The sequence below is a fragment of the Fusarium venenatum genome (assembly GCF_020744135.1).
Source record: "Fusarium venenatum strain MPI-CAGE-CH-0201 chromosome Unknown EDB82scaffold_2, whole genome shotgun sequence".
In the NCBI taxonomy this organism is placed as follows: domain Eukaryota; kingdom Fungi; phylum Ascomycota; class Sordariomycetes; order Hypocreales; family Nectriaceae; genus Fusarium; species Fusarium venenatum.
This window is the reverse complement of record NW_027072130.1, coordinates 5,085,029-5,105,658: the sequence shown is the minus strand read 5'-3', so window position 1 is coordinate 5,105,658 and position 20,630 is coordinate 5,085,029. Positions and strand designations below refer to the sequence as shown.

At 46.5% G+C, this 20,630-nt stretch overlaps 11 protein-coding genes and 1 non-coding gene across 12 annotated transcripts; 3 read left to right on the top strand and 9 right to left on the bottom strand.

Moving 5' to 3' along the window:
- Positions 1-975: 975 nt before the first annotated feature.
- Positions 976-3,616, top strand: EDB82DRAFT_566772 (uncharacterized protein). Its single transcript, XM_025734826.2, has 4 exons — positions 976-1,680; positions 1,727-2,148; positions 2,205-3,325; positions 3,374-3,616. Exons 1-4 carry the CDS (start codon positions 1,241-1,243, stop codon positions 3,461-3,463), a joined length of 2,073 nt encoding a protein of 690 aa, XP_025585593.1. The 5' UTR covers positions 976-1,240; the 3' UTR covers positions 3,464-3,616.
- Positions 3,617-4,995, bottom strand: EDB82DRAFT_498951 (uncharacterized protein). The gene has a single exon (XM_025734825.2). The coding sequence runs from the start codon at positions 4,978-4,980 to the stop codon at positions 3,859-3,861; it is 1,122 nt and encodes a 373-aa protein (XP_025585592.2). The 5' UTR covers positions 4,981-4,995; the 3' UTR covers positions 3,617-3,858.
- A 122-nt stretch (positions 4,996-5,117) lies between these two features.
- Positions 5,118-6,856, bottom strand: EDB82DRAFT_170927 (uncharacterized protein). Its single transcript, XM_065607114.1, has 2 exons — positions 6,740-6,856; positions 5,118-6,688 (listed from the first exon to the last, which is right to left on the bottom strand). The coding sequence occupies exons 1-2, from the start codon at positions 6,820-6,822 to the stop codon at positions 5,215-5,217; spliced, it is 1,557 nt and encodes a 518-aa protein (XP_065464817.1). The 5' UTR covers positions 6,823-6,856; the 3' UTR covers positions 5,118-5,214.
- Positions 6,857-7,248: 392 nt separating this feature from the next.
- Positions 7,249-8,988, top strand: EDB82DRAFT_430444 (major facilitator superfamily domain-containing protein; the record flags this gene model as incomplete). The annotated part of the gene is made up of 2 exons (XM_025734823.1): positions 7,249-7,479; positions 7,546-8,988. 2 exons carry the CDS (start codon positions 7,249-7,251, stop codon positions 8,986-8,988), a joined length of 1,674 nt encoding a protein of 557 aa, XP_025585590.1.
- Positions 8,989-9,416: 428 nt separating this feature from the next.
- Positions 9,417-10,815, bottom strand: EDB82DRAFT_498948 (uncharacterized protein). Its single transcript, XM_025734822.2, has one exon. The coding sequence runs from the start codon at positions 10,732-10,734 to the stop codon at positions 9,553-9,555; it is 1,182 nt and encodes a 393-aa protein (XP_025585589.2). The 5' UTR covers positions 10,735-10,815; the 3' UTR covers positions 9,417-9,552.
- Positions 10,816-11,312: 497 nt separating this feature from the next.
- Positions 11,313-11,394, bottom strand: EDB82DRAFT_t98. Its single transcript has one exon. It is a non-coding gene; the product is annotated as a tRNA-His (tRNA).
- Positions 11,395-11,792: 398 nt separating this feature from the next.
- On the bottom strand, positions 11,793-12,644 carry EDB82DRAFT_555536 (Alpha/Beta hydrolase protein; the record flags this gene model as incomplete). The annotated part of the gene is made up of 1 exon (XM_025734819.1): positions 11,793-12,644. One exon carries the CDS (start codon positions 12,642-12,644, stop codon positions 11,793-11,795), a length of 852 nt encoding a protein of 283 aa, XP_025585588.1.
- A 722-nt stretch (positions 12,645-13,366) lies between these two features.
- Positions 13,367-13,687, bottom strand: EDB82DRAFT_524394 (uncharacterized protein; the record flags this gene model as incomplete). Its single annotated transcript, XM_025734818.1, has 1 exon — positions 13,367-13,687. One exon carries the CDS (start codon positions 13,685-13,687, stop codon positions 13,367-13,369), a length of 321 nt encoding a protein of 106 aa, XP_025585587.1.
- A 608-nt stretch (positions 13,688-14,295) lies between these two features.
- Positions 14,296-15,001, bottom strand: EDB82DRAFT_498946 (Mss4-like protein). Its single transcript, XM_025734817.2, has one exon. It carries the CDS (start codon positions 14,928-14,930, stop codon positions 14,415-14,417), a length of 516 nt encoding a protein of 171 aa, XP_025585586.1. The 5' UTR covers positions 14,931-15,001; the 3' UTR covers positions 14,296-14,414.
- Positions 15,002-15,141: 140 nt separating this feature from the next.
- Positions 15,142-16,734, bottom strand: EDB82DRAFT_498945 (uncharacterized protein). The gene has a single exon (XM_025734816.2). It carries the CDS (start codon positions 16,479-16,481, stop codon positions 15,288-15,290), a length of 1,194 nt encoding a protein of 397 aa, XP_025585585.1. The 5' UTR covers positions 16,482-16,734; the 3' UTR covers positions 15,142-15,287.
- A 418-nt stretch (positions 16,735-17,152) lies between these two features.
- Positions 17,153-18,155, top strand: EDB82DRAFT_170918 (class I glutamine amidotransferase-like protein). The gene is made up of 2 exons (XM_025734815.2): positions 17,153-17,849; positions 17,905-18,155. The coding sequence occupies exons 1-2, from the start codon at positions 17,255-17,257 to the stop codon at positions 18,027-18,029; spliced, it is 720 nt and encodes a 239-aa protein (XP_025585584.1). The 5' UTR covers positions 17,153-17,254; the 3' UTR covers positions 18,030-18,155.
- Positions 18,086-20,597, bottom strand: EDB82DRAFT_170913 (fungal-specific transcription factor domain-containing protein). The gene has a single exon (XM_025734814.2). The coding sequence runs from the start codon at positions 20,468-20,470 to the stop codon at positions 18,281-18,283; it is 2,190 nt and encodes a 729-aa protein (XP_025585583.2). The 5' UTR covers positions 20,471-20,597; the 3' UTR covers positions 18,086-18,280.
- Between the last annotated feature and the right edge of the window lie 33 nt (positions 20,598-20,630).

Below are 20,630 nucleotides of genomic sequence, written 5' to 3'. Positions count from 1 at the left end.
CATGCTCCTTGTCTAGCAGTGATAAAGGAGGGTGGCAGACTGTTGTCAGCTTACGTTGCCCACTCCGTTAGGAGCAACTACAGCGGCCGGCAATTTCCACGTTGAGGAGAGAATCCATATTCTCTCTATAGAAGACATACTCTGTCGTCACGTGTATTACCAACAACAAAATATCTTTTGTTTCAAGGTCATCTGCCATGTCGCTCAGTAACGGCGAAATATCCCCTGGCTAAATTTAATGTTCTTATTTGGCTGACGCTTATCACTCTGTACTGCGACTTGAAAGCCGCGTCAGCACTCACCATAAGCTGCTGAGGCGTCATTGTTCACCTACGTCGGAAAGGTCATTAAACCTCGATATGGGAAATGTGACAAGAGGGTAACTTAGTGCCTAAAATGAAGCGATGTGACATTATCTATTACGACAGTTGTGACTGTGGATATACATGAGTAGGGTCTATCTTTGCTGGAAGAGTCGGTGTTGTGGCGACAACAATACAGTTTATCCGACGTTAACCTTAATCTGGATTATTTAGACCAGTGCCTTCCAAACTTGGCTTGGAATTAAATTCAGTATGTTTCGGTCGAACGTCGTACATAATAGGCTTGTTTTTAGAGTTGTTGAGGTGGATCTCGGAAAGATAGACTCAAGATAGGCCATAAAATACCTTTGCAGTCGCCCACGAATGGTAAATATGTCATGTGAAGAAGCCAAAGGAGACCAGAATTCGATACTGACGAATTAGCATAAGAGATAAATTTTTGAGTAATCGCTTGTCAGCTTACTGTTACAGAGCCAACAATCCATACTTGGTCGTGGTTCGTTGATGAGCTTGGGCGGATGTTTCGGTAGCTTATAGGTCTCATGCCGACTCTCAATAGCGCTAGAATCCTTCCAATCAGTTCATTAATGGGTGTGGCATGTAAAGTCGCCGAGACGTCCGGAGGTAAGACAGCAATCTCGGCTCTGTAAGGGTTGTTCTTGGCGGACCTTACAGAGTACCTGTTCATACGCGCCCGGGCCGCTACTCATTTTTGTTGGGATTTTGACCTTGATCCATTCATTATCATTCCTTAAGTCTTGGTACTCTGAACGTCAAATCTTGAAAATTTTATTTGCGAAGTCTCATTCTAGATTCCCAAATGAATGCCGGATCTCCGGGTTAGCTTCCATCTCGTGTCTATTTCACATACTCCACACTAGCAATACAAGTCCTTTGTCAGTACAGCTCCTGACAATATGGCACATACAACAGGGGTAACACCCTTATATCAGGTTCATAAACCACCTTTCACTATCGAAACACCAGGCTACGAGAAAAAACCTGGCGAAACTATTCCGCGCCGGCACCCTCAAGCTCGCGATGGTCTCGTTGAACGACCCGCCGATGATCTCCACACAGTTTTTGACATTGTTCGTCGCAGTGCACGACTGTATCCAGACCGCAGAGCCGTAGGCTGGCGTAAGCTTATCAAGCTCCACAAAGAAACAACCCAAGTCGAAAAAAAAGTCGACGGCAAGATACAGCTTGTGGATAAGGAATGGACCTTTTTCGAATTGTCACCGTTTTCGTTCTATACCTACAAAGAGTATGAGCAACACTGCCTACAGCTTGGTTCAGGATTACGGAAACTTGGAATGGAACCTGGGAATAAGTTGTTCTTCTTTGCGTCTTCAAGGTATTGCTACCGATGAAATTTAGAGTATAACGATTAACTGTTTTAGTGCACAATGGATAGCTGCATCCCACTGCTGCGTTACACAATCTATCTCGATTGTCACAGCATATGACTCTCTTGGGCAGAGTGGCCTGGAACACAGTCTTCTCCAAAGTCAAGCTGAAGTCATATACATTGACCCGTATCTGCTCAAAACAGCGACCGAGCCCCTGAAAAAGTCAAAGGTTCATACCGTCATTGTCAACAAGTCATCTATCTTTGGCGGCCTCGAGATGGTGGAGGCTTTCAGGACTGAAAACCCAAAGCTCAAAGTCGTCAGTTTCAATGAGCTATGCGAATTGGGTAAGGGCACTCCGATAGAGCCCGTGTTTCCTAAGCCAGATGATTTGTATTGTGTCATGTACACTTCAGGCTCTGGTGGAGTTCCCAAAGGTGTGCGGATTGCTCATAAGAATTTGGTTGCAGGAGGTAAGCCAAGAACCCACAGAATCGGAAACGCGACGATGGTTGACTCAAGACATTAGTTGCCGGGCTATACATATGCGTAGCGGACTGTGTAACACAAAACGATGTTCTTCTTGCCTATCTTCCACTTGCCCACGTCCTAGAGATGGCCCTGGAAAACCTCGCAATGTTTTTTGGGGGCACGGTTGGCTACGGAAACCCTAGAACTATCTCTGACACCTCTGTTCGGAACTGCGAGGGAGACATGAGGGCACTGAAGCCTACAGTCATGCCTGGCGTACCGCAAGTCTATGAGACTATCAGAAAGGGCATCATGACAAGATTGAACAGCAGTGTTTTACTGAAGACTCTGTTCTGGCGTACCTTTGCTTACAAGAGCTTCATGGTAAAGCACAATCTGCCTGGGGCATTGCTGCTAGACGGGATCGTCTTTGGAAAAATCCGCGAAATGACTGGCGGCAAAATCCGATTTCTTTTCAATGGTGGCAGCCCCATTTCGCTCTCAACGAAGCACTTTCTCTCTATGGTTCTCGCTCCAATGTTTACAGGCTACGGTCTCACAGAAACCTGTGCAGTCGGCGCTTTGGGTTCCCCTCTCGAATTCACATTGCACTCCATTGGCACAGTCCCAGCCTCTGCAGAAATCAAGTTGGTATCGGTTCCCGAATTCGGCTACTCGGCAGATGCGGAAACACCCCAGGGAGAGATATTGATTAAAGGCCCTGCCGTCATGATGGGATACTATGAGAATGAAGAAGAAACAAACAAAAGTTTCACTGAAGATGGTTGGTTCAAGACTGGGGATGTTGGAGAATTCGACTCTGATGGACATCTCCGAATCACCGACCGTATAAAGAACATTGTTAAACTCCTGAGCGGTGAATATGTCGCTCTGGAAAAGCTTGATTCAATCTATCGCGGCGCTCAAGGCGTTATGAATGCCATGATATACGCCGACTCTCTACATGCTCGACCTATCGCCGTCGTTATGCCCAACTCGACGGTTCTAGCTGGTATCGCCAAAGACCTTGGTGTTGACGAACACAGTATTTATACTGATAAAAAGGTACGCCAGGCCTTGCTTAAAGATCTTCAAGCGACTGGTAGACGGGCTGGACTGTCGAGCATGGAAATCGTGGCCGATGTTGTCATAACCCCCGAGGAATGGACTCCTGCTAGTGTAAGTGTCATTCGAGCAGAAAAGGTCAAGGGCTAATGATCACAACAGGGTCTCGTTACCGCGACGCAAAAGCTGAACCGACGTGCGATCAACTCGCGATATAAGACGGAGATTAATAAGGCATTGGAACAGGCTTGAACAGTTGCTCAATACTCAGCAACGAGATGGACGGAGTTGTAATTGATAGAAGGGCGAGTTGCAGGATCACTTTACGTTTATCAAGGAATGTAAAGTCTCCAGAATTGTCATTTACTTCAGATCACCTGTCCCCATTCCCATTTAGTCTATACACATAAAATAAGTCAGTTGACAATGTTTGATGTTCTTTCGTTAACTAGACTATGTGGAAATAAATGAATAATTTCGTGTGCTCATGATTCGTTATATCCTTCATCAATACCAATTAGCTTCGCATTGTCTTTTGAACCTCGTGGGAGACAAGTCCTTTCCTTTCCCTTCCAGTGGATGATATACGAACACCTAACTCCTAAATTAAAGCCATACTAAAATCCGCGATTCTTTTCCAAACCCTGCTACCAGTGCTGTGTGCGCCGCGACCGCTGGTTGACGACAGTACCGCCTTCCAGCGTAAATCTCGACTCCGGGATAACCTGACGCTCTCGAGCTGATTCCCATACCTCCCTGGCATGCTCACATGACCTGAAATGTTCCAGAAACCCTTTCTCTGTGTAAATTCGATCTCTGTCGTTGAACCCCCACGGCGGAGCACCACTGTGAGGATTTGCAGCAACATACCGCTCAACACGAAAGTTACATCCTTTGCAGCTCACTCCACTCTCGAGTTTGTTTCGACTGGGGTCATACCATGGAAATGCAGTACTGGCCATATATCGATAACAGTGATGGTGATATACATCCATGTGAGATTGGTGCTCTGGCAACCGGCCCATGTTCCAGTAGTTAATGGACTCATCGGGACCAAGCAAAGGTAGTTTTCGGAACACATCGTTGACAGAAACCAGATATCTTGGCTTCCTGACTTTAGGCCATGACACTAACGAGTACTTTCCATATACGACCCGAAATCTGGGCTCCAATACTCGCTCAATGTCCCGTCTCGATACATTGATTGCCCTGCAGTAGCTTTTCGGGGCCGGTATGGCCAAAACACGAAGATCCACTGAGATCTCCAAGCATGTAAAGCAGAAGCGCTCACATGTCATAAGAGACATGAAGGTCCCAAATGATGTGCACATCGAGCATAAGGGACTGATAAGGGCTTGGTAGTAGCCTCGTATGGTGAAGAGTTCTGCCGTCTGTACTCTGAGCAGCGTTTTGAACCCCGCTAATCCGTGTGTCACAACTTGGCTGTATTCACGGCTATCCGTTGCCAAAGCTCGCGCTCGGTTGTTAACAGCGCGAAACCTAAGATATGAAACAATGTCCAATTCCCGAAGTACCATGACCATCAGCTCTTTGGGTAAGCAATCTAGAGTCCCGAGACTCGAGGATAGTGGTGTGTTGAATACACTTTGCAAAAATGGCGCTTGAAGCTTAGAGTCTGGCGTTCGAACCAGAAGATCATCAAATTCATATCTGTGATACGTACAAGCGCGAATGATATCTTCAACATCTTGTAGTGAGTATGATGTAGGCTCCATCGTGAAATGTATGGTTTGTTCAGATGAATGCATGTGGCAGGCTGGAAGCTGACACGATTCAATATTCAGCTCCGCACGAAGCCTTAGGCAACAATGCTTACTGAACCTGCCACATATGTACAACTGCCCATGTGATTGGCGGTGTTTTAATTGTGCCATACACTTGGCATCAATCACCTACCAACAAGTTAAAATATTATTCTTCGCCTGCCAAGGTATTTATCACAAGACAGTTTTGATCCTGCAAACTACAGCTTAGAATATAACTTATGATATACTCATCGAGGCGAGTAGCTTATCTATTCCACCACCCTCATAGCCGCCTGGTATATGATACTCCAGGGCATCGGTAGCGATATTGATGCCTTCAATCTCAGCGTCCACTTTCTTCTCCTTCTCTCTTGATCTCCTCAGATGAGTGAGAATCATTGCCATGGTCTGGGCATCATACAAACCTTCCCTTCTCTGCGAGACGGAAAGCATGTGTGCGGCTCTTGTAACTACTGACTCATCTGAGCACTTGAGAGCCAACGCGAATAGCGGAGCAACAACACCGCTTTCCAACGAAAAGTTTCGACGAGGAGTTTGGGTTGCGCTCGGAGAAGAATTCAGCTTAGCCGTATAGTCAAGCAGTGTTTCTGCCAGGTCTAAGATTTGATGCGCAGCTGGATTTGGCGACGCTCCAAATACTTCTTCGTTGACCGGGAACTTGGATTCCACTATCATCTGGCAGATGCAAAAATGAACAAGCAGGAATCTGTGACCGTACGTGGTGTGATCATCGTATTTCTCCATGAGTTGAGAATTCTCGAATGCGTATCTCCAGGAACTGTATGCTGTAACCAACGCGGCTTTCTCGTCTAGCACATTTGAACTCAAGAGGTCAATGCCTGCATCGTGGATATCGGCATTCTTGTTGACGAAGCTGTAGAGCCACGACTGAAGCTTGACAAGACTCTCGTTGGCCTCTTGTAGCGTAGAGAAACAAAACTCCGGTACCAGGGCATCATAGTCTGCTTTGTGTGTTTCCCAGTCCGATAAACTAAGAGTTGGTACCCGGTCATCTTGAAAAAAGCTAGCTTGCATATCGAGTCGCTCAAAAATTGTCTTCAATTCCTTGACCTCATTTTTTCCCATTTCCTCTGGGTGTCTCGAAATAGACTTCAAGAGTTCAAGGCCGTTGTTTAGATGCTGTTGAGCTGAACCCGGATTTCCTAGAGTACTCTCGCAGCAATAAAATATGATGCAGCAAATGAGTGCAACTTTGGTTGTATCAGGCGATGGCTGGGCAAGTCTCCTCCTTATTGTACGAATGGCTTTGCCATAATTATCCAATGTCTCAACACTTGCAGCTTGGCTGTTCACTGAATCTAAAGTGATGTAATCTAAATGCAGTGAACTCATGGCAACAAGTGCTTGTCGTAATGCTGAGTCTTGATGACTCTCTCGAAGAACAATCTCGGACCAGAAGTCGGAGGTGAGAAACCCCGAAATCTCCGACGCTCCTTGAACACAAAAGTAGTGGAGCAGTTGACGGTCTCTTTGGCTCCCAGGGACTTTGAAGGGGATCGAGTAGCTGGTGATGGATAACAGGGGAATGGGAGGCGGCAGCCTTGGAAGTCTCTCTTTGTGCGGAGTGATTGTCGAAACTACGTTTATTGGGTAGCCATCACATTTCCATCCGGACTGAACGCATTTTGTGCAAGCTGGTCGCGTCTCATCGCATTTGATCCTCCTTTTTCTACTCACATGTTAGTTGCATCGAGGTTCTGCCCAAGACGACTGCACTGACCGGCAGGTTTGGCATCCAGTCCGTCTCCTCGGAACGCTGGACTTTGTCGTTTTCAGCATCACGGTAGTATGATTTGAAGTCATTTTTGAGTATTTCCTAAGTTTGGTAGAGCCATCACTGGAGACGTAAGCAGTAAGCGCTAATAAAGGCTGACGTCTCGGAGATTCATTCCAGGACTTTCATAAGTCTTATGCACTAAGTAATGCTATGCTAGACCCATATGTTGTGCTTAGCTAGCCAATGAATCGTGGCTCTCATCTCTGCACAAGGATCACGGGCAGAGGCCTTCATTGTGCAGGGATAACAATCCTTCTGCCGAGTATCCGCGTTCCCTTGAGTAGACTTAGCTTTTATGGTCAATTTTAAGGAGGCCTCTCCAGAATGTAATTTTGGATCACAAAATCCAGACAACTAAATAAAACAAAGCCCACGACTAAGAGACGAAGGTGTACTGAAATCGTGGCAATTACTTCATGGGATGGCGACGTAGTGACCCTGGAACAAGCGACATGGAGATTTCTACAGTGGCTGCAAGCCAACAGCCTGCAGCTGTAAAACCTGTTACAGAAGACGATCCCAACAACCAACCCCAAAGACAAGCTCTACAGGTGCCGCAGGAAGACCAACCGAGTCAGCCCAAACAGAAAAAATCGTTGGCTTTCAAATTGTCCTTTGTTGGTCTCGCCGCCATCCTCTTTGTATTCCAGATTGATGCCACAGCACTTGGCATAGCTCTTCCCGTAAGCAATCCACCAGCAAGCCAATCTGACCACCACCAGCCCGTGTCATACTAATCATGTGAATAGTCCATAGCCAATGACCTCAATGGTTCAAGTTTGGAGTCATTCTGGGCCAACCTTTCTTACACACTATGTGGTCTGGTAATGCAGCCAGTCTGGGCAAGCATATCTGATGCTTTCGGCCGGAAGCCACCGCTTTATGCATGCATAGGCCTGTTTTTCATCGGGTCAATAGTCTTTGCTGTTGCACAAGATATGAAGACTGTCATTGTTGGGCGTGTGCTTCAGGGCTTCGGAGGTGGAGGTATAGATGTCCTCGTTCAGGTCATTCTCACTGACATGACGACGCTCGAGGAGCGCGCTACATACCTCGGATTGATGGGCATACCGAATGCCGTCGGCAACATTCTTGGTCCCTCTGTTGGCGCACTCTTCGCCACATATGCCAGCTGGCGATGGATCGGATGGGTGAACCTACCCATTCTTGGATTTGGTGCACCTTTGGTGTTCTTCTTCCTTAGGTTGAGGTCTATCACAGTTGTCTCAAGCAACGTCGAACGTCTTGACTGGATTGGCATGGGCTTGGTCGTTTCTGGTATCACTATAATCGTGCTACCACTCAGTTGGGCAGGATCGTTGTTCCCATGGAGCTCATGGCAAACGTTACTTCCGATGCTTTTGGGTGTCGTAGTGCTCGCCGTGTTTGTCTGGTTTGAGTCGAAACCCGCGGTTCCCATCATGCCTCACCGTCTTTTCCACTCCAAGACAGCAAATATGACATTAATCGGCGGCTTCATGCACGGTGCCATCCTTGTTTCACTGCTTCAGTATCTGCCGCTGATCTACCAAGCAGTTTACTTGGAAACAGCAATTAAGTCAGCTGTCTTTCTTTTACCCACCTCTATCACCAGCGTCGTCATCGCAGTCTTCTCAATGATGATGGTACCTATGTTCGGTGGTTACACCTGGCTCCTGCGACTTTCATGGGCGCTGCTAATTTTAGGTACTGGTATTTTGGCTCTTTTTCAAATCAGCTCTTCTTCGTCCATGCTCTACGGACTACCGGTCATTTGGGGAACAGGTGTCGCTCTTCTACGTCTTCAGCTCCTGCCAATGCAAGCCAGTGTTCAGAAAGCGGAAGATACAGGTGTGGCCATCGGCCAGTTCTTTACGATTCGCATGTTCGGCGGCTTGATTGGATTGACAATTGCTTCTGCAATTTTCAACACAGTCTTTACAAAAACAATCGTATCAAGCCCTGTCCAACTCGAGGGGCCACTGGCACCTCTTGCCGATTCGTCGAGGGCCGTTGCGTTCATCAAAGAGCTTCCTTCTCTGGATATTTCTGAACGCACCTTGAATGACGTATTAACTGTTTATCTCACATGCTTTCGAACCATCTTCTACACTATGACAGGATTCGGCGCAGTGGGTTTGTTGTCTTCGATGTTCATTGCTGAGATTGATTTGAAGAGTCAAGATCGCGGAAACCAGCAATTTGAGGATTGAGATACGAAAGATCATACTTAATCATGTACTTTTCATACTCCAGCATTTTAGAGACGGCTATATTGATACCAAGACACATAACTATTTATAATATTACAAGACTTGCGTATTGTCTGTTATTAAGTGTACCAATCGTTAGGCTATGTATGAGCTAAGAGACAAAGCCTTGCCCTTTTCCTCCAACACTGAGGCTTCCGAAGACAGTCAACAACAAGGCTTTCTCTGAAGCCTTTTACTGCCGTTGCATTCTCAAGTCGTGACGCCATTGCCACAACTACAAAGTTAAATACATAGCGAACACAATGTCAAGGTACACGGTTTTGAGGGTCAGTTATGTCTGCCATGTTTTTTACATTGCGGATGTGGACATTTACAATCTGGTTTCTCTCGGTTTGAACGAGGGGCAATTAAAGAAAATCGTTTGTATTGTTTTATGTTCCAGGGAGGACTATTACAAATGGCAAGATTTCTAATCTAACACAGATCGAGCTGTGTCACATTTGACACGGTGATGGCAGTACCTCTTTGGCACGCGCTAAGTTATTTCAGCACCTGGATGAGATCTTATAGTATGGCCAGCGCTGCCAATGCAATCAACGTCATCCAAGGTCGAAGACTCCCTGCACCGTCTACCACAACAGGTGATTCGGTCATCACTGGTGGAGCTTCGTGATCAGTCATGGTGGGTTGAGTGCACACGTTGGAAGTGCAGGTAGCGACAGGTGGTTGGTAGGTCTCAGTCCCCTGCATTGTTGTGTCTTGCTGAGGTGGGGGGGATGGTGAAGTCATAGATGACTGTACTGCACTTGTGCTTGTAAGAGTAGGTCCAGGTGTGTTAGAACAAGCAGTAGGTGTGACAAGCGATCCAGCTCCGTCAAAAGGGTTGTACCCAAGGCACTGGGAGTACTGAGCTGCACAGGTGGACATGTTGGCATCAGGAGCTGTGCGACATTTATCGTAGTCGCTGTTGCACTTATCGACACACTCGTTTGTGTTCGACTGAGTAGGCTGAGGTTCTTCAGAACAAGCAGTAGGCGTGACGAGTGACCCTCCTTCAAAAGGGTTGTAGCCAAGACATCCAGCATATTGAGCTGCACAAGTGGACATATTGGCACCAGGAGCGGTGCGACATTTGTTATAGTCATTGTTACATCCAGTCACACAGTCGCTTGTGCCAGGTTGAGTAGGTTTGGGTGTGTCGGACGCAGGGGCGGAACAAGCTGTGGGTGTAACGAGTGACCCTCCTTCAAAGGGGTTGTAACCAAGACATCCAGCATACTGAGCTGCACAAGTGGACATGTTGGCGCCGGGAGCTGTACGACATGTATCGTAGTTGCTATTGCACTCACTCACACAGTCATATGTGTCAGGGATTGAGGGCCTTGCACTGATTGAAGATGTCGTGGTGCCGGCCGTTGACGGTGCCCCTGTGTCTGTGGATAAAGTCTCTTCTGCCCCGTCGTCTCCTGTTCCCGTGGGGCTGGCAGCGATAGGAGCTGCGCTTGTCGAACTGCTCATGTCTGCTCTAGCGACGATCTCATCACGTTTGTACAGTCGAGCAACAGCGGTGCTGGCAAAGACAGAAGTCGAGAGGATAATGGAAGCCTTCATGATGAGATAAAGATGAAATATGGTGCGATGTATGAGATGCGTGGTCAAAGTGTTGTATGGGATTGTTGGAAGGCAACTGGAAATATCGCGGATGTGTGTCTTTATAACTATTTCCATAACTCTACATGGCAACATGAGTTGTTGCGGAGAGTTAACAATAAGAAACCGGAGCAAGCCAAGTCGACTCAAGTGCTTGATGTCGGACGAGACTGACAGACGCTTTTAGCATTAAGGTCTTGGCGGTTGATGCATCCAGATTATGTACCTAAAACGGAATGTCTGCCGCTTTACCACGCCATATTCAAATGCGTAAGACAAAAGAAATATCCAAAAACGCACAATTGGCCGTTTGCAAGGATTAGTGTTGGGTCCAACGTGCGTTTGAGTTAGTCAATGTCTTAACATTGGTTGTTCATGACATTACTTTAGAACACGGGTGAACTCGTTACTGTACATACACACGGTCTGTTTACGAATTCACCAATGGAATGAACTCTTTGTCCACTTAGTAGCTCCTTTGATGCCGGAAATATGTTGTTCTTAATCTTCATTCCTCTATATGAAAGTTGGTTTGGGTTGAACTTCATCATTGGCAATCCCCACTACGAACATTCATAAAATTAAAAAAATGTTATGTGGAGTCATGTCATTAGGGTTGAGAACTGTAATATCATGAGCTTCGAAAAGCAAAAAGAAATGATTATCAGGTGTTTTGCCGTCAGCAAGACTCGAACTTGCGTTTTCAGTGATTCGAAAATCCACAAACTGATGTACTGACCCCTATACGATGACGGCTTTTTTCTGATTGATGCAACCCTGGTCATTTATTCCACAAGATATATGCTTGACCCACAGCTTGACCAGCAATTAGACTTCTTCACCGGACAACCACAAGTGCATATCAGAGCCAATGGAAATAGCGATATTTTGCGACTCAATTGAGGTACTCAGCAGTGTTAGTCAGTAGTTTTCGTTCGTTGATGAACGGTAGCGGTTAATATCGCAGCCTTCATACAGCGGTACACAGCTCCACTTGACACGACCGATCTAGCATCAAAAATACAAGGCGAAACCTCGAGTAAGTTTAATAAGTTACCGCATTTAGTCTACTAATCCAGGGCTTTGCAAGAGTCTAACGAATGGACTGCCACAGACTTCATGCAATGAATGCCATGTTCTGCTCTCTACTGTAGCTACAATAACCATCCCACCTTCTCTCTAATGAAATCCAAGATATCATCAATCTCATCCGGAACCTTGTACCAATGACCCAGTCCGGCATAGCCTTTCCATTGTACATCATACCCGACTGAACGTAAGATACGGCACGCTCCTTCACCAAGTTCAGGCTTGACCTTCTCGTCTGCTTTTCCGTGGCCGATAAATACAGGTGTTGATAGTGAGCTGGGGTTCGATGAGTCCTCCGTTTCCATAAGTAATAGTTCTCTGGCGTAGCCATGGACCTGGGCGTTTGTGTTGCCTTGGTCATCTTCGTCGTCAGAAGCAGCAAAAGGATTGTCATCCTCGCCAGAAAAGGATGCGTCGTCAGAGGCGTTAGTCAAGCCTTCGAATTCAGCAGCAAAGGGAAGCCAGCTGCTAATTCCGATATATCCCCCGAGAGAATATTCCATTGCAAGCAGGCACATAAATCCGATAGCGCACCCTTGGCTGATTCCGCCCAAAATGATGTTCTTGTCCGGTACTCTTTCACGTTCCTGGTTGATGAGACGAAAGATTTCGCGTAATGACTCTTCCATACCGTTGAGTTGAGTTTCGTTGCGATAATAAGGGCCGTCCAGTGAAGCAACGTTGAACCACTGGGTCACTCTCACCCGGCGGAAGACGCTTGAGCGACCTGTCTGTGAAGTTGGAAAGATGAACTTCCCGCCAGGCAGAAGGACGGGCAACGATTTGCCATCAGAGGAAATGCCCGTTTCAATCAGTTCGCGACCAAACTTCTCGCCGTTTGAGCCAAGCCCATGGAGAAGAATTAGACTGTGGGTGTGAGGCCTAGTAGGCTCGACGATGTAAGGGTCTGTACTCATGATGGATGGTGGTGTTGAAGGAAGGAAATGTGTAGTGATCAAAAACGACATTGCATTTAATTCATAACCGCGGAACCTAAAGCAACAGCCTGAATGATAACCAACAGCAAGAGACAAAGAATTACATCACGAAATTGTACTCTTTGTTGTCATGTTGCTTGCTTCGGATAGGTGCGTGTACCTTTATTAGGCCGAATAAGTACATATGCGATTGATAGTGTCACAAATTCGAACCAAACAAAGAACAGCTAGCTTGTACTGAGAAAACTTCATTTTACAAACCGCAGGGTAACATGATCAATCATTTTTCACATCTCCTAGAATTGTGGAGGTAAAAACACCTAGCAGCTTTTAGGTCAACATGAGCACAAGGAACTAATAAACTGTACATTTGCTTTGCATTCTTTACGAAATACTAATACGTCGCAACCGAAAAAAGAAAAACGCCAATGCCATACAACCTACCCTCATGTTACTAACGGAACAAAGACATGCTGCTTGCCCGCAAGCGCAATCAATGTTTTGTCAACCCACAGCCTCACAACTCATTTGACAAAGGAAAACCCAACTTACCAACATCCTCAGCTCTAGTGCTTCTAAAGCTTACACGTTCTCAGCCTAAGCCGATTGTGTATTCTCATTGCGAGATTAGTTCTTGGAATCTTCGAAAAACGAAGTGTTAGCGGAGCTACCACCATCGTTGCTGCTTGATTCGTCGCAAACTAGAACGCCATCGTCATGTACGGACTATCCTCAGTGGCAGCATCCCAATCAGATGCAGTCCCGAGAGGAACGATGCCTCGCTTCTCAAGGTCCTCAAGGACGTTGACGACCCACCTCTGGCAGCGTAATGCAGAAGTTCGCTGGGCCGTAGACTTGATCTTGTTCTTGTCTTTGGGAGAGATCTCACCGATGAGATGGCACTTCTCGATTTCATGGCTGTTGAATCGCTTGTTTTCGATTACAACAGTGTAATGCTTACCTTGGGTTGGCCCACCAGTTGAATGGTACCAAGTGGCTTGCGAAGAACCCTCTTCAGCCATCACAAGGATCCAGTGACGAGGACCACCAGTACAAGACCTTGTCGCTGTTCATGAGAACAAGCAAGATGCCGATTCCACACAGCCAGATATGCATTTCCACATGAGCAAGAGAGCCTGAACATAATCGTTTTGACGCCCGGAACTGGGTGCTTATGCTTAGTTTAGTAACACATGTACACATTGCACACAATTCGTACTGAATTGACCCAATATACTAACTACCCTTTAACCATAATACGCACCTACTCGGGAAATTATTGTCCTCGACTGCCCATTCTAAACAACCAATACAGCATGTTCGATGGTTTGAGCACGGGACATCAGGTCAATCAGTATTATTACCAATACCTGGCAGAAAAATAATTGTGATTTAGTCCTTGCACAATAGCATTGTCTGAAATGAAAACAAGTCACTGTCTTGACCACGCGTAGGAAAGCATGCCTACCTGTCCTAGCCTGAAGGTATATATGGTTTTAAGCCTTGCTAAACTATCTAAGTACACTATATGGTGCCCTACTCTTCTAGGTCTATGTGGTTTGATGGGACATCTCCTAAAGCCCATGTAGGGTGTTTACAACAGCTTCACTAGCCCAGATGATGCTATAACAAGGCATTTTGTTTCTAAATCGGCAAACTAATAGTTTGATAGGAGAATTTGAAAGAATTAATTGTGATTTGTTGGCTTTTAGTCAACGACCAAACCAGCTACTCTTCAAAGCCATGGTCTCAAATTTCCGAGCTATCACCCTGGCACCTCTTTCCCTTCAGAAGCACTGGCATATCGTCTGTAATACCCTTGATTTCACTCTCACAGAACTCAACATTAAACCATCCACTGAATATTTGTCCCGCGAAACCCTCACTTGGGATGCGATCATCCGTGCTGTCTGCACCTTCACCAAGCAGGTAAAGAGGATCGAGGCTCCCAGTGGCGATGCTTATTGCCTTTCCCCGCGGGTGCCAGAAGAGAAACGATCCACATGTGCCACAGAAGCCTCTGTCAATGTTCTCTGTCTTGTTGAATCGTTTTATCTTGCTCTCTGAATCGCCTTGCCATTGGATGGCCGCGACAGGGACGGTGAGTGTTGCCAGAAAGAAACTGCCAGTCTGTTTGCGGCATTGAGTGCATTGACAAATGCAGCCCAGTGTGTCTTTAGAAAGATCGTGGTGTTCGGGAAAGGTGATCTTGTATCGAACGGATTCACAAAGACATCCGCCTTCCAGAAAGAGTTTAGCGACCATGATGATTACAGTGTTTCGGATCGATTATGTATTTGTCTAGACGAGTAACGATGGGTAAAAAATGATCTTTAATGAACTGAGATTTACTTCCATGGATTTGGGAGAGATGACGTTGTTATATGTGTAAGACCTGTCAATCGCGCCCTTCACACTCTTATCAATCTCCGAATTCATGGGGTCACGAACACAGAGTTTCACAAATTACAATATTGTTCAACTTTATACTGGCATTTTGCCTATCTATTCAATATGTCTATAATTTGTCTATCTTTATCATGTCATTAATCATGTAAAATGTCCCCGGTCGATAGCTTTCCGAACGTCGACACCCCATCTTGCGTGTCCAAGTATGGAACTTTACTTGGCATGCATCTTCAAGTTCTTGACAGCCCATGCTCTTTGCTCATTAACATATTCTTGAGAGAAAGGATAATCGACATAACCAATCTCTGAACCACGGACGTAGAAAGTAGTACGGTCGTACTTGGTCAACTCAACGCCATGCTTGACCCTCCAGACAAAGTCAGGGTTGGCAATGAAGTGTCGACCAAAAGCAACGAGAACATCCCACTTGCTGTAGTGTCCGTCAAGGACCTCAGCAGCTGACTCGGGGCTGTAGTTGCCGGCGACAATTACGGGTGAGTTGTTGTCCCAGATTTCCAGGATGAAGTCGAGTGTCTTGGAATCCGCTGAGGGATCTTGATCGGGAGCGAGCAGCTTGGCAGGATCACCGCGTGCTTCGACCAACGAGAGATAAGCAAGACGGCCGATCTTCTTGAGCTCATTGATTATGTAGGTGTATTGCTCCTTAATGTCTGATGACTCGGCGCCCTGGAAGGAAGCATATGGTGATAGACGAATGGCAACTCTTTCGGGGCCGACCTCTGCAGAAACAGCTTTGATGACTTCAAGTAGAAGACGAGCGCGGTTCTCAGTGGAACCACCCCACTTATCAGTTCGCTTGTTGACAGAGTCGGATGTGAACTGATCAATAAGGTATCCGTGGGCGGCGTGAACCTCGACAATATCGCCGCCAGCGTCAATGACCCGCCTAGAAGTAGCAACCATGTCTTGGATAAAGGTTTGGATCTCCTCTTCAGTCATGGCTTCAGGTGCAGGGGCGCCCTCCTCGATAGGCACATTGCTGGAGGAGCGATACTTGAAACCGCGTTCCTTCTGGTATTCTGGATCAGAAGCTCGGCCCTGACCCCAGATCTGTTGGGCCCAGAAGGACTTCTTTTCGTGGACACCAGCAATGACCTTTGTCCAGGCAGCGACTTGTTCATCTGTGACAAAGGCTGGGCCTTGGCGCATGCCAGTGTCTTGCATTGAGACACCAGTAGCTTCTGAGATGACGAGTGTACCTGGAGCCGAGGCTCTCTCGGCATAGTATCGCTCGACAAAGGGCTTGGCGACGTGGTTGTCATCGTTACGGTAACGAGTCAAAGGTGCCATGACGATTCGGTGGTCAAGTTTAGCATTGCCAACTTGGATAGGCTTGAATAGCCTGCTGTCAGGAGAGACAGTTGGTGTTGTCTTAGATAGTGTCATATTGCTGGTTTGATATGATTGTAATGATGATGAAACGATAAGTGAATGCAATCGCTGTTTATAGATTGATCAAGAATAGAGAAGATATTGAAAGCCATGTTGGATTGGGACTATGGGTCTTCTTATATCCACAAGACTGAAAAGCTTAATTAGTGATCAACAATATCTTCCAAGGTCTTCTCTTGGTTCAATCTTGCAAGTGGGTTTAGACGTGATTGGAAGGTTATGTCATAACGTTGCATGACTCGATTTCCAACTCCGGGACTCCGTAGAAGAAAAAGTTGATTCGGTGATATCCGAGCCACTCGTAAAGACTCCTTGAGCTGACAAATTGGATATCCAATGGGAGTATCTCCTGTCTTAGTGTCTCCATAATATTTCCTTAGATTATTCAGAGTGTTCGGAGTCAGCACAACGAGATAAGATAAGAAAGGCTACATTGATGACGTCAACGGCTTCCGGGTAGTTTACAACTCATATCTTTCTTACCCAAACCAATGGGAATAACTCATACTCCAGCAACAATGATACCGCTTGTGACGATATTGGTAGCCTAAGAAGGAGTTGATACATGTTATCTGATCCTTTATACGGATATGGTCCTTGATAATGTATATAAACTATCCTAATCATTAGCCAAGGAAACATGTTAAAAAAGAGCAACTCAACCTCCATCGAGCAACATCATCTTAACAGGAATCGATCACAGACATCCGCTTCTTGTATTGCAACCTAAAAATCTCTTAGAATCGAATCGTGCTCAATCAATCAAAATGTCTCTTCCTCGTCGTGCTCTCGTCAGCGTCACCTCTGCTTCGGCCAGCCTATTCCAAGGCACAGAAACCACCGGCCTATTTATCACCGAAGCTCTTCATCCATACAATATTCTCACTGCCGCAGGCTTTGAGGTGGACCTTGCTTCTGAGACCGGCAGCTACACTCCCGATTGGCTTTCTCAGCAACCTGACTTTCTTAACGGTGATGATCTGACTACCTGGTCCAACCCCGACAGCGATTTCCGCAAGAAGCTTGACAACATGACCAAGGCCTCAGAACTGGACCCTTCCAAATACGGGCTGTTCTATGCTTCTGCTGGACATGCAGCTTTGATCGACTACCCTACTGCGACATCCCTTCAGAAAATTGCTGCTCAAGTATGGGCAAACGGTGGAGTCGTCTCGTCAGTTTGTCATGGCGCAGCTATCTTTGCCCATCTTATTGATCCCACTACCAATGAGCCTGTCATAAAGGGAAAGAGGATCACCGGATTCACCACCGAAGCCGAGACCACGATGAAGATCATGGAGGAATTGCGAAGCTGGGACCGTGAGCTGGTTGAAGAAGTTGCAAATCGTCTTGGTGCAATCTGTGAGTCTCCCTTCTATTGTTTATCAGTGGCCAAAAACTAACTTCTACCGTAAAGACGAACGTGCTCCTGGCATTTGGGACGACTTTCATGTTGTCGATGGCCGCCTGGTCACTGGTCAGAACCCTGCTAGTGCTGCATCGACTGCTGAAGCCGCAGTGGCTGTTTTTGAGGCCTTGTAGTCAGACTGTATTCAGAGGCTCCGCTAAGAGCAGTGAACTGTGGGTTTGTCTGAATGGAGCGAGGCTTGAAGGTTGATAGCTTTCACTCGTTGATGTAGTTTGAGCAGAATAGTAGTTCTGATAAATATGATCTATCATTTGTAAAGAATTCATACAACCCAATCTCGAACAGATTCCAAGTGATAAGCCGGAAAGAAAGCCATGGTAGTCTATCTCTTCGATGTAAAATAATATAGGACTACGAGTTCGTCTCATGACTCTGATGATGCGACAGTGTTACTCCCAAAACCTCCAGGCAAAAGCATGTCCAGTTCAGCCCAGAAATCAACGTTCATGGTCATGTCCAAAAGATCAAGATCATTTCCAACACCTTCGAATTGATTCGGAACACCTTCATCGATATCCTCTTGTGAAGGGATGGCCCTATCCAACAAGGGATTCTCGTTTATTGTCCCCGCGATGTGATCTATCTGGGCTTCGAACTGCGTCATAACAGATTCAATGTTCGTGTGCAATGTCCGGACAATAATGGCTGCTTTCGCGGCAGCGTCAAAGCTTGGTGCGAACATATCAAGCACAGACACAGCCAATTGTATGGATCTTCGGGCGGCTGACGCAAGAACGTGTTGTGTATTTGCCATTACGAATCCCACAAGCGTCATGGCTGCACTCCACTGCCACTGAAAGGCCTCGTGCCAGCCGTGGAGTACAGTCGTCATGGTCAGTGCCTGATGTGTGATATTGGTCAGCTCTATTGCATGCTGAGCACACTTGACAGCCATTGCGATTGTATTGTTTCCTTGATGGAGTGAAAATGATATGAAGGGGCGGTGAAGACTAATGCATAGATGATTATACTCCAGCTCGAGACATAATTGTTGTCTTTGCAGCCAGATGGGTGCATACTGTTCAAGATCGAGTATTGAACCGTCACAAGAAAACGCAACGCCATTCTTGCGTTTGTTCTTGAGAGGATGAGGAACTTGCGTAGTCCACTCGGTCAAGGCCCTTGTTTGTGGACCCCAACTCAATGCAAGATCGTCCATGGCTTCATTGTCATTATAGAATGAGTCTCCATCTTTTAATTTGAGCTCGTAGCCGTAGAAGGACAGGTTTAGTTTTCGCGCAGTTTGGTAAAGTTTGAACCTTTGAAGGCTGAAGCTTAGCCAAGTAGCGTTATCTCCAATAGGAGCAAATGTTGACCCTGACTCAATGGCTGCTGCAAGGTTGTCTCGGGGTAACTGAGGCATCGTGTGTGTAGTGCGGACAAGGAATGGGCGGCCGACTTTGATGCCGACTTTAGCGTCCAGTTCAAAGACAGACCACCACAGACGTCTTCTTAGCTCCCTCTCGCATGAGGGTAACGTCGATGGTGGTTCCAGATGAAGACCCAGCATATAGGCAGTACGGACAGCGAGAGAACAGATGCTGTCTGCCATATTGTGGAAAGAGCCAACACAGACATACACACCGCATAGTAAATGGCATTGCAAAGTTGACAGTGAAGGACTCTCAACCTCACAAGCCAGCAGAGTCTGGGCTCGCCTATAATACCATCGACCAGCTAGAGTAGCGTCGTTGTCTTCTACAATACACGTTTTCTTTCCAGCTGGCCGAGAAGAGATGTGATACTGCATACACATAGCGATAATGATATCCAAAAGTGCTGACTGCTTTCTAGGGAGCCCTGGTGGCACATTGACATATAGTGACTGAACGTGTGTTTTGAAGCTCGCCTCATCGATTATAGCATATAGCGACGTGTGGTATGTTTCCCAATACAAACTGAGAAAATACTCCTCTTGGATTGGCGTCAAATAAAAGGCTTCGTCGTGAGTCCCAGTCAGCGGTGCCAAGAGTCTGGAGGAGTCTTGAGCAACCGTCGGCTGTTCGCGCAACTCCAAATTACTTGCCAGGTGAATGAGCATGTGCTCAGCCTGGGTACTCAAGAATGTACTGAGCCGATGGGTAAAGAAGTAAAGTGAAGACGGCCCAAACCATGCACTATGGGGAGACCGTGCTGGTCGAAGATAAACGCCATCCCACGGTTTTATTTTGGCTGTCTCTTGGATTACTGGTTGCGCGAGAGAAGGTGAGCTGCTGGGTGGCGTTGGCTCTTGTGCTTGTACGATTGGCGACGTTCTGCTACTGCGCGTTCGTGAGAGTTCAGCCTCCAACTCTTTGACTCGTCGCTTCAGCTTATCAATCTCGTCTTGAGCTTGAGGAAGAGTTGATACTAGTGATATGGTGCTTTTGCTGCAATCTCTACCACGGGTGCGGCAATTGAGACATGGGGCGCTATCGTCGCATTTTATCCGCTGGAGCCTGCAGCCATCACAGGCTCGTCCGACTTGTTGTCGCTTTCGCCTGAAGCCGAGTCGTTGATGAGCGTCGGTTGATGGCCTTTCTGATTGACTCATCGGGTCTTGATATATAATCATTTACTCTGCGCGACTTTATGTAAAAGCGAGATTTGACATGATGCATTATGTGTTTAGCACAATTGAGCCAATGTAAAATCGATTTGATTGCTGCTGACAAGCGGACACTTACAGGTGTCAGAAAGATTTACGGCAAGAGGCTGACTGTCAAAAATAGTGA

What these genes read in the sequence shown, in the direction of transcription:
- EDB82DRAFT_498945 (XM_025734816.2), bottom strand. Translation starts at nt 16,481, where the DNA reads ATGACACTATCTAAGACAACACCAACTGTCTCTCCTGACAGCAGGCTA.
- EDB82DRAFT_566772 (XM_025734826.2), top strand. Translation starts at nt 1,241, where the DNA reads ATGGCACATACAACAGGGGTAACACCCTTATATCAGGTTCATAAACCA. An exon ending in TTCTTCTTTGCGTCTTCAAG is followed by an intron (nt 1,681 to 1,726) that starts GTATTGCTACCG and finishes TAACTGTTTTAG; the next exon opens with TGCACAATGGATAGCTGCAT. An exon ending in TAAGAATTTGGTTGCAGGAG is followed by an intron (nt 2,149 to 2,204) that starts GTAAGCCAAGAA and finishes TCAAGACATTAG; the next exon opens with TTGCCGGGCTATACATATGC.
- EDB82DRAFT_170927 (XM_065607114.1), bottom strand. Translation starts at nt 6,822, where the DNA reads ATGACTTCAAATCATACTACCGTGATGCTGAAAACGACAAAGTCCAGC. An exon ending in ACTGGATGCCAAACCTGCCG is followed by an intron (nt 6,689 to 6,739) that starts GTCAGTGCAGTC and finishes ACATGTGAGTAG; the next exon opens with AAAAAGGAGGATCAAATGCG.
- EDB82DRAFT_498946 (XM_025734817.2), bottom strand. Translation starts at nt 14,930, where the DNA reads ATGGTCGCTAAACTCTTTCTGGAAGGCGGATGTCTTTGTGAATCCGTT.
- EDB82DRAFT_498948 (XM_025734822.2), bottom strand. Translation starts at nt 10,734, where the DNA reads ATGTTGCCATGTAGAGTTATGGAAATAGTTATAAAGACACACATCCGC.
- EDB82DRAFT_170913 (XM_025734814.2), bottom strand. Translation starts at nt 20,470, where the DNA reads ATGATTATATATCAAGACCCGATGAGTCAATCAGAAAGGCCATCAACC.
- EDB82DRAFT_170918 (XM_025734815.2), top strand. Translation starts at nt 17,255, where the DNA reads ATGTCTCTTCCTCGTCGTGCTCTCGTCAGCGTCACCTCTGCTTCGGCC. An exon ending in AAATCGTCTTGGTGCAATCT is followed by an intron (nt 17,850 to 17,904) that starts GTGAGTCTCCCT and finishes TCTACCGTAAAG; the next exon opens with ACGAACGTGCTCCTGGCATT.
- EDB82DRAFT_498951 (XM_025734825.2), bottom strand. Translation starts at nt 4,980, where the DNA reads ATGCATTCATCTGAACAAACCATACATTTCACGATGGAGCCTACATCA.